The 11,664-nt window shown below is 39.7% G+C and overlaps 1 protein-coding gene across 3 annotated transcripts in view; it reads right to left on the bottom strand.

Moving 5' to 3' along the window:
- Positions 1-366: 366 nt before the first annotated feature.
- ube3c (ubiquitin protein ligase E3C) overlaps positions 367-11,664 on the bottom strand; it is a 277,267-nt gene continuing 265,969 nt past the window's right edge. For all 3 annotated transcript variants that reach the window (XM_072508217.1, XM_072508215.1, XM_072508216.1), the window contains one exon: positions 367-1,573. In XM_072508217.1, coding sequence (XP_072364318.1) covers positions 1,403-1,573 — 171 coding nt within the window. In that variant the 3' untranslated portion in view covers positions 367-1,402. The remainder of the gene's footprint in view (positions 1,574-11,664) is intronic.

Raw genomic sequence — 11,664 nt, 5'->3', positions numbered from 1 at the left:
GACTATGAAATCATTTCGAGCTTGGGCATAGTCAAATGAGGAGTCTACCGCAAAGTGTTATTTTACTGCATTCTTCAGATCTCTGAACTATTCAAAATAAAGACCATACCCTATGCTTCTTCAGCACTTTTTCCCCATAAAATCCTTTTATTGAATAAAGGCAAAATCATAAATTTATAAAGATATTTGGTAATTAACCATAATTAGTGTTAAAATACTGTTAGCATCAAACACATTTCTTCACAAAAGGATACCAATACCCAGGTGGAGCATCTTTGCTTTCTTTAAACCCTATTTTTACATGCAATCTGCAATAATTATCTTTTATTATGGAATACAAGTATGCAAATATCTGATACACACCAGTTCCATTATTCAAGTTTTGTTTAATAGCTGTTAAACTTATAACTCATTTAACAGTAAGGACCATTCTGATACCACAGAAGATAAATGCACAAGGAAAAACTGTACATATACAGAACAAAAACATAGTATTCACAGTTGCAGAGAAAACATGTACGTATTCACATCTCTGTTTACAGGAACTGCTGACTAAATCCTTGTCTCAAAAACGTTTACCATGGCTTAATGGAGCGATTTTTATGAGCAAGCTGAATCCTATTGCGACCAAGAAAAGTAATCTCCTGTCCACATAATATCTCATCCACTTAACACTTCTTATTCAGAAATCACACCACAGTTATGAAGAAGAGCCATATAATTAATAGCACAATGTCACACCATACAATTTAAATCTAGGCTTTAAATTGCAACTATGTTTTATTGGGTTCCATACTGGGACATAATTGTGATTTAAAACAAAGATTGTAAGAAATGTGCAACCTTTAAAAAGAAATGGAAAATGCAGCAGTATTACATGGTCTATGTGCTTCCACCTAACCATGATGTTAAATGCAAGAAACCAGTATGAAGTTTAAAAAAACAATATTGGCCACATTTTGCCTTATAAAGACAGGCATCCGATGAGGAGAGGCCTGTGTTTATGTAAATATCTTCCATTATTATGGCTTGCTTTATTGCCTGTTTCGACCAACACACATTTGCTGAATCTTTGGTTAATGTCACCCAGCACAGGCTTTTTTTTCCTGTTAATGTATAGTGGTGATTTGATCATCACATAAGCGGCCTCTTGACCAGTATGTAGTCTCCATTTTTTTTAAGCAGTAAAATCTCCCAACTTGTACCCAATTGATCATTTATCCAACTGAGCTACAAACATATGATGATTAAAAGAAGCCTCATCTTTGCAGTGCACTTCATTAAAACCTCTTTTTGAGTCTACACAATTTCAATACAAGTCCATTTTGCGAACTTTGATTGTTGGTACATGTCTTAAGCACGATCCATCATTTTCACAGCTATCAGCGATCCCATTCTTACTTCAGCTTAGCTCAAAGCCTGCTGCTGATTCAATTGCATAAAGTAATTTACTCCTCATAAGATTTTCATCATAAAACTCTGGAAGCTTGAGAAGGTTCATGCAAGTACTAGCTGTGGGTAATCGCTCCAGGTCAGTTCCTCCATTGTGTATACAAAACGCTGGATACAGTTCCTAAAGATGAAATAAAAATTAGGTTAGACTATTTTCCTAGAAATAAAACAATTTTGTCCATTTACAAATAAGCAATTATAGTTGTTTTATGTAAAATGAGCAGCCCCAGCTAGTTTGCCTTCATATCTTGTAAAACATTCCTCTTAGGTGCAGGCAAAGTACAAATAGGAAGAGATTATAATGTAAACTCAATCAAGAAACATTCCAGTATTCTCAGGGGACCACTAAAGAGTCAGATATGAAATTTCCAAGTCTAATACGTTATTAAAGTACTTTTTTTGATTTCCCTTTGTTCCCATTTCTTTTGTTTTATTTTATTATTTTTGGCCCATGGAATAATAATCAGAATTTGCCTTTAAGCAGTGGGCTTGAGCTGAGGCAGCCTGCTAGTCAGGACAGTATGTTCCAAGATTTGGTTTTGGAGAAGAGAAAAACAGATTTGTCAGTGATTGGCTCCTGCGGGATGCTTCTAAGAGAGCTGGTCAGTAGTGATTAGATCTTGAACAAGGGAGGAATTCTTTCTCTCTTTCACTATTGATGTAAAGCACTGCTTTAATGTTCTAAAACCAGCGAGTGCCTGTCACATCTTTACTATATATTTGAAATGATCTTGAACCTACAAATAAAGTAGACAGCCTTGCCAGAGAAAACTATCTCATGTTTAGAAGGAAGAAATATACTGTCAATGATTCTTGCCTTTTGTTCACACTAGCTGGAAGTTCACCCTCATGCTGATCACATTGTGTACGTGTCATTAGTTCAGAGTACACCATTTGGTTTGTAGTGTTCTAGATTCTTCCTTTCCTCATTGTTACTATGGCATAAACCTCTACAAATCAGTTCTAAGATCCTTCTTTTAAGGATGGGGTGGAAGTGTTTGCTGCCTTTTCCCAACATGCACTGGGTGTTAACTGGATGTTGTTCTTTGAACTGCCTCCAGGGCCTGAATGTCTCACTGATCAGAATGAATATTACTCAAAATGTGGTCTGACAAAAGGTTGTAATAAATGGTATTTACGCATAGCACATCTTTTCACACACAGAAATGCTCCTTTTTTATCAATTGATTTGTGGAAGGTTTCTGGAAATTGTGAAAAGACACAAAAGACACCCAAGATAGCATGGAATGAGATTTCATTCTCCCATCAACTAGACTCCTTGCAGATCAAATGTCAATGTGTCCCATCATGAATTTCATCTCCTGATGTAAAATCCTCACAAGGGCATCATTAGACTAGGGTGCTTCTGTAAATTCCAGAGGAAAAAGAATAGGCTTACCAGAAATGGTTAGCCAGTTGCTAGAAAGTAGTATGGTTAAATTACCATCTGATGCATTTAAAATTTTGGTAAAGAGAAGAAAATATAATGAAGTAAAACCATGGCGTTTGAGGGCAATGAGACAACACAGTCTTGAAAGAGGATTTCCATCTGAGTTTTCGGATGCCAGACAGAATAGTTTGTTGACTGTTAGTAATTGGACCGTAAAAGTTTACAGTTCAGAGAAAGGCCCATCTTGTGCCAACATCTTCCGAGAGCTACCACAAATAAAGCGCTCTGTCTTAATCTCTTTCCTCTGGCCCTGTATCTTCCTGTGCTTCAAAGGTTTATCAAAGGTATAACGATCACAGCCTCAACAACTCCCTGTGGCAAAGCACTAGATGATCGAACAACTCTTTGCATAAAGAAACCTCTTAGCTTCTCCTCATAATCTTACTGTCAATTTAAAATGAAAACTCCATAATCATGGACTCCCTCGAGTTTTTCCTATAGCAACATTTTAAAAACCTGTTAAATTTAAATATTTTTGCTCTTATAATCCCAGAATTTCAGTTCTCATAAATTGAACAGAGAAATGAAAACCACATGAGTAGAACTGGTTACAATGATTAAACAAGACTTCTCAATATTGCACAAGTTGCTTATTTAGCTATGTATATAACCATTTTTAGAAGAGGAAGAAGGTACGTCTAATAATACATGGAATCCCTACAGTGCAGAAGGAGGCCATTCAGCCTATCGAATCGGCACTGAACCTCTGAAAGTGTACCCTACCTAAGCTCACTCCCCCACCCTTTCCCCATAACACCACCGAACCTGCACATCTTTGGGCCCTAAGGGGCAATTTTAGCATGGCCAATCCACCTAACCTGCACAACTTTGGACTGTGGGAGGAAAGTGAAGCACCCAGAGGAAACCCACGCAAGACTCGTGGAGAATGCGCAATCTCCACACAGATAAGTTACCCAAGACTGGAATCGAACCGGTACCCTGGCACTGTGAGGCAGCAGTATTAATGTGTCACACATTCCATGGTGGCCTCTGAAGCCCTATTTCTTTTAGTGATATCAATCTCATGTTTATCTAGTTAAATAGGCTAGTGTATTAATTAATCAAACTCAGGAAAACATCATTTTATCATAATAATGAAATAAAACATATTTGGACCAAAAATGGTAACATTTCTTCATTATAACAGAATTGGCAAGGCATAAATCGGAAATGAACAATACCTACAGATACACTGCAAGAATAGAGATTCTGGATTACCCATAACATCTAGCAGTTTCTTAGTCTTTGAAATAGTCATGACTCCTGCTCAAATAGCATCTTTAATTCTTGTAAAAAGGATCATAAAATCCTTATGTAAAATTAAATGATACTTTGCAGAAATTTGCAGTTGGCAGAGGTATCGTCAATTTATTCTGTGATCATAATGTACAACAGAGACGAAGCAATTTAAGGCTGTGGTGAAATGCCCCCTTGAACTTTCTCAACAACAACCCATTTTTCTGCCTATTAACTTATTAAACCATCATTGCCTGCAGGATGTGTTATTCTGGAACAGATGATTTTCTGAAAAGAATTTCAATCATCTTCTAAAATGGATTAGCGTTGACAGTGCTATTTCTTTTCTAATGAATTTTTGGACATTTATTGCACTTAATTAAAGATAAGGCAGCATTAGTACAGGGCAAAGTCAAAGTGCAGCCGCTGAGCAGAATGCTTATCAAGAAATGAAACTGCTGGTGAAAATAAATGCAAAGTAGTAACAGCTGAAAATGGATGGCTTAGAAGCTTTATATGCTTGGCAGATTGTGTTCTGATTCACATTACATTACTCTGGGCACTTCAGTCTCCTCAGTGGATATATAAATCTGTCTGCTTATATTACACATGTCCATCTATCTGTGCTTTTTCTATATTCGAGGGTTGCATTGTCTATGTACACTGTCGACTCATCTTGAATATGCTTTTGTTAATTTACTTCAGATTGAGAATTGTGAAGTGTTGGTATGATAAAAACGAAAAACGAGCGCCACTGATAGCTCTCAGCAGGTTTACACAAGATACTTTAATTTTGACATTCTCATATTCAAACAATAGGACAGTAGTGATAAAACTAGCACCCTACTTGAACGGCAAAATTACAGTCTCAGATTTTTCCTCATGATCTCAACTATCAAGCATTAAAATTAAAACAGTTAGCTGAACTAAAGAAAGTTGCATCTTATTGAATTAACTCATCTCAGCAGGGGAGTTCCATATAAAAATAAAAAAAGCAGAGAAACTAAACGCAGAAGTATGCAGTGTTCTTTCCTTACCATTTGATGTTTTTTAATATAATCTTTAGCATCTCCATTAATGCAGACCATTTAAAACATGAAAAAAGAATCACGAGTCATGGGATAACCATTTCACACAGGATACTGAAATGTGTCATATATCAGAACATTCTAATTTATGTGATGCTTTCTGGTTTAGATTAAATTTTATGCGACACTGAAAGCTTGTAGAAATATAGGGAGGTAAAAGAACTGAAACTACTTACAATCAGGGGACAGACTGTAAGTGTTTCAATTACAACAGCCGGGTGGATGCAAACTCAGCTTTATAAAAGCATACTTGGTATACAACTAGATATAATTATTTGAAAATGGATTTCCATTTCTGGTTTTCGCAAATATTCAACTAGTCAAATTTGCTGGCAAGCATAACTGACGTACGGACTAAGTCTCAAATCACCACATGTAGTATAGGGTCAAGAACTGTAAAGGTCAACAAGGATCAACTCAGTCAGCAGAACGCACACATTAGATAAGGACAATTTGGATACTTTTATCTGGTAGTTATTTGGAAGTGATTAGTCAAATACTTCTTAATGACAGCTATTTATTCTTCTCGCATTAAGTGATTACTATCTGGCAAATTCATCCTGTTTTATTGATCAGTGGCTATTCATTAGAAGGCCTATAACATCTGTACCACAGCGAGGGAGACTTTTACTGCTCAGTCCTTTTGTTATCATGCTCTGGATACGAAGAAAAAGATATGCTCAGCACTGCATTGTAAAAATGTAAACACTCAAGAACAATTCACAATACGCATTTCAATTAGCCCCTCAACATTACACAGAACTCAAGTTAGCTCACATTTATTATATACAATGTGTTTCAGTTAAAAGTACAAAAAGCACTATGTTCACACAAAATGATACAAATAAAAAATACATTTTTAATATACATTAATGATTTGGGTACAGGCACAGGCTAAAATTTCACAATTTGCAGGTGACACAAATCTTGGAAGCTTAGAGGACAGACAGGCTGGTGGAATTGACAGACACATGGCAGATACCATTCAATGGTGAGAGGTGTAGAATAATACATACAAAGCAAAGTGAATCATTGAACGATTATAGCACAGGAGACGGTCGCTGGGCCCACTGAGTTTGTCCTGGTCTTCCAAAGAAGCAATTTACCAAGTGCTAATCCCCTGCCTTTTCTCAGCAACCCTGCAAATATTTCCCTTTCAGATATTAATCCCGATTCCCTTTTTAAAACCTCGATTGACCCTGGCTTCACCACGCTCCAGCAGTGCATTTCATATCCTTACTACTCGGTGTCAAAATGTTATTCTTCATGTCCCCATTGCTTCTTTTGCTAACTACCTTAAATCTAGTGGCCTCACTCTCGATCCTTACTCCTCCCACCAATGGGAAGTTTTTCCTATCCACTTTGTCCAGACCCCTCATGATTTTAATTACCTCTATCAAATCTCCTCTCAACCATCACTTTTTAAAGGACAACAGTCCCCAACTTTTCCAATCTGTGTACCTGAAGATACTCATCTCTGGCACCAATCTTGTGAATCTTTCCTGCATCCACTCTAATACCTTCACTTCCTTTCTAAAAGGTGGTGCCCAGAATTGGGTCGAACCAGTGTTTTAGACAGGTTTATCATGGCTCTTGTGCTCAGCACCCTACTGATCACAGAATACTAGAGGCTCATCGAGTCTTCACCGACACATTAAAGGACCTGACCTGCCAGCACTTGGCCCATAGCCTTGAACGTTATGGCATGCCAAGTGCTCATCCAGGTACTTTTTCAACGGTGTGAGGCATCTCGCCTCTACCACCCTCCCAGGCAGTGCGTTCCAGACCGTCACCACTCTGGGTAAAAAAAGGTTTTTCCTCAAATCACCCCTAAATCTCCTACCCCTCACTTTGAACTGGTGTCCCCTCATAATTGACCCTTCAACTAAGGGGAACAGATGCTCCCTATCCACGTCCCTCAAACTTTTAAAACACAGAATGCTGCAATGCTTTAACTGCTCTCTCAACCTGTCCAGCAACCTTCAATGAATTCTGTTCCTCTGCTCCTGCAACCCCTTATAATTGCCTCCTTTATTTTATGCTCTCTGCATTCTTCCTATCAAAATGAATCATTTTATACTACTCTGCATTAAATCTCATCTACCACTTATCCACCCTTTCACCAACCTATGTCCTTTTGATGTTCTACACTATCCTCCTCACTATCTACAACAAACATGGTTTTGTGTCATCAACAAATTTTGTATTTGGATTCCAACAGCGGGAGGTGCAGATAGAGTCAATGGATGGGAGGCGGGTTCGTGTGATGGACTGGGCGGTGTTCACTACTTTGTAGTTTCTTCTGGTCTAGGGCCGAGCAGTTGCCAAACCAGGCTGTGATGCAGCCAGACAGGATGCTTTCTATTGTGCATCTGAAGAAGTTGGTAAGAGTCAGTGTGGACATGTCGAATTTCCTTAGTTTCCTGTTGTGCTTTCTTGGTGGTAGCGTCAACATGGGTGGACCAGGACAGATTTTTGGAGATGTGCACACCTAGGAACTTGAAGCTGTCAATCATCTCCACTGTTGATGCAGACAGGGTGTGTACAATACTTTGCTTCCTGATCTCAATGGCCAGCTCTTTGCTGACAATGAGGGAGAGATTGTTCTCATTACACCACTCCACTAGGCTCTCTATCGCCCTTCTGTATTCTGACTCATCGTTTTTTTGAGATCCGACCCACTACGGTCGTGTCATCAGCAAACTTGTAGATGGAGTTGGAGCCAAATTGTGCCATGCAGTCGTGTGTGTATAGGGACTATAGTAGAGTGCTCAGTATGCAGCCTTGCGGGGCCCCGATATTGAGGACGATTGTGGAAGTGTGGTTGATTATTCTTACCGATTGTGTGTCTATGGGTCAAGAAGTCGAGGGTCCAGTTATGACTGAGGAGCCAAGTCCTAGGTTTTGGAACTTTGATATGAACTTGGTTGGGATTATGGTGTTGAGCTGTAGTCAATAAATAGGAGTCTGATGTAGGATTCCTTGTCGAGATGCTCCAGGAATGAGTGTAGGGTCAGGGAGATGGTGTCAGCTGTGGACCGGTTGCGGCGGTATCCGAATTGCAGTGGATCTAGGCATTCTGGGAGTATGGAGTTGATGTGCCTCATGACCAACCTCTCGAAGCACTTCATTACGATCGATGTCAAGGCCACCGGACGATAGTCGTTGAGGCATGTTGCCTGGTTCTTCTTTAACACCGGTATGACAGTGGTCTTCTTGAAGCAGGTGGGGACCTCGGAATGGAGTAGGGAGAGGTTGAAGATGTCCGCGAACACATCTGCCGGCTGGTCCACGCAGGCTCTGAGTGCCCGACCAGGGACCACAAACGGGCCCGTCGCCTTTGGAGGGTTCACTTTCAAGAAGGTTGATCTGACTTTGGAAGCTGTGATGGTGGGTGTGGGTATGTCCGGGGCTGCTGGAGCAATCAACAATGGTTTGATGGTTGCCTGCTCAAACCGAGCATAGAATGCAGAGTTCATCAGGGAGGGGTGCGCTGCTGCCGGAGATTCTGCTCGGCTTCGCTTTGTAGCCCGTATGTTGTTTAAGCCTTGCCACAACCAATTAAAGGGCGCAGTGGTATTGTCACTGGACCAGTAATCCTGAGATTACTGGGGACCCAGGTTCAAATCCCATCACGGCAGATGGTGACATTTGACTTTAATAAAAAGAAACCTGGAATTAAAAATCTAATGACGACCATGAAACCATTGCCAATTGATGTAAAAGTCCATCCGATTCACTAATGCTCTTACGTGGTCTACCGACATGCGGCTCCAAATGCAGAGCAATGGCCACGTAAGCTACTCAGTTCAAGGGAATTAGAGCTGGGTAATAAATGTTGGCCCGGCCAGCAACACCCACATCCCACGAAAGAATAGAAAAACAATACGCTGACCGATTTACCGTATCTGTGAAACACACTTATTGAATTTAATGATGTTTTTTATGCACCTGATCAGCCTTTGAATTCCATTATCCCCTCCGCCCCACCCCAGATAGAAATGTTGTACTGAAATGATTGTATGCTGCAGTAAAATTGATCAAATGATAGCACACATGATGTGACTTGATAAATTGTATCCCACATTCTTATTATTGCAACATAATGCTCCGTACGGAATGTGCATGTGAACAAGGTTTAAATTAGTTTCGACTGTTTCAGATCTGGTGTGAACAAAGAGGGTTTCATCCTAGGAATACAGTAACACCTGCTTATATGTGTCAGTCCTAAAGTATCAGAAACTACATCCAAATAAAACTACTGCTTTGGACAGTCTGTGGAAATCCATAATGGCTCCTGTAAAGATATCCTACAGTATAACCTAGTTTGACATCATGGTATGTCAGCTTTTTTTGGTGCATCTGGCAGCAACGCACAAGAAGAAAAATTATATTTGAGCCAATGTAGTTTAATGTTGTATGATGGTCTTAATTTCTTTTTCTCAAATTGCTCCACTGCTATCAGTGACCAGTTAGCAATCATCAGAGTGCTGTACCGTTCACCTTAGGTTGGTAAGGACAAAATTCAGGTTTTGCACTGCTGGAATACCAGCGATCTAGTGTCCAAGAACCAATCCCACTTCCTGGAAACACCTGCCAAGTGTACAGTCGAAGATGCGACTCCAGGATCGGGCTCATCAGCCATGCAAGGACACACAGAATCCATGGCCAGTAACATGGAGTATCTTAGGTGGACAATCATACCCGTTAGCGAGTGATCACCGTAGAAGAATGGCTCGGTCTTTGTGTAACAATTCATCTCTACTGAAATGCTACTAGGGAAAAGACCACCTTCAGAAAGGTGAGTGTAAATTTCACAAGCTTGTTGGTACACTTTTCGGAAATCTCAGCAATAACACTAGTTTTGCAATTATTTGAATAATGCAGTTTCCTGGGCTCCGCAGAGCAGGCCCTAAATTTTACTTTGTAAAGTTGCAAGAATTCACCACATGACACATACAAGTGCTTCATATTCAAAGTACTTGGCCCCAGTTACATTTCCCTTTAATTACACGGCTGACAGTTAAAGTGAATGCGAATTGACACCATCCAAAGGTTATAATAATCTAGTGGAATGCTGTTCCTGCAAATAATATAGTCTAGTGATTCATGATAGGGTCAAATCATACTGGATATAACGGATAATTGACTACATGACACTTGATGCATCTGTGTGAACTGACATACAATTTACATTCAAAAATGGAAGAATATAGCGACATAGTCAAAGTAAAATGGAATTGCCAAGCTTTAATTAATTCATGTTGGCTTTAATGTAAGGTTTATGTCATGAAAAGTAGCAGTGAGATTGGTTTGCCAAGACATATATTTACACAACACACAATATTCAAGTATAAATATAGGAATAAGCCCTCAGTGCAAAAAAAAAAAATCAACTTCTCAGTAAGAAAACAATACTCTGCTTCAAATTCAAAATTTTCAGTTGGTTCAAAAACTGGAGGTATAATGATCTGGGGAGGATGATGATGAGATTAGACTGCAAGAAGATCTAAACAACCAATTAAATGTGCCGGCACATGGCAGATTAAATTAAATGCCAAGAAATGCCCAGTATTTTGTACGATGAACAAGGGGAGGCAACATAAACTACAGGGAACAATTCTATAAGGGACGCTGGAACAGAGACCTGGAGGTTGGGTATATGTGCATAAATGGTTGAAGGTGGCAAGGCAATTTGTGAAAATAATTAAAAAGGCACATGGGGTTTGGGGATTTATAAATATTGGCATAGACTAGTACAAAAGCAAGGAAGTTATGGTGGACCTTTGCAAAACAGCATTTTGGCCTCAAATGGTGCTCTTTCATGCAATCTTGGCAAACGGGCAAAGTTGAGTGTTTGGTGAGTAGGGGAATTTAAACTGCTAATTTTGTTCTTAAAATTTAATCTACTTTGCAATTAGCAGTAACTGGAAAGTAAGTAGATAAATGTCTTTCCTTCTTGTAGGAGTGTCAGCACTGTAATACAGGAAGCCATTCAAGTCGGGGGAGTAAAAAGGAATACACTGGTAATAGGGGACAGTATAGGGAGGAGGATTGACACTACTCCCTATAACAAGGTGCGAGAGCTCAGATGGCTGTGCTGCCTGCCTGGTGCCAGGATTCAGGACATCTGCTCACGGCGGAGAGGAACTTGCAGTGGGAGGGGGAGGATCCAGCTGCCGTGGTCCATGTAAGTACCAATGACATAGGTAGGTAAGGAGCGAGGCACCAAATTAAAAAGCAAAAGCTCAAAGGTTATAATCTTTGAATTATTATCTGAGCAAGTTGGAATAGGGTATTCAAAATTAGAATGAAGAATATGTGGCTCAAAACCTGATATGGCAGAAACAATTTCCGGTTTGTGGGGCAATGGCACCAGCACATGGCAAGGTGGAAGCTGTACCATTGGGGTGGTGTACACCTGAACTGTGCTGGGAC

This window comes from Scyliorhinus torazame, chromosome 6 (genome assembly GCF_047496885.1).
Source record: "Scyliorhinus torazame isolate Kashiwa2021f chromosome 6, sScyTor2.1, whole genome shotgun sequence".
In the NCBI taxonomy this organism is placed as follows: domain Eukaryota; kingdom Metazoa; phylum Chordata; class Chondrichthyes; order Carcharhiniformes; family Scyliorhinidae; genus Scyliorhinus; species Scyliorhinus torazame.
The sequence above is the reverse complement of the archived record's forward strand: the minus strand, read 5'-3'. Positions and strand labels throughout refer to the sequence as shown.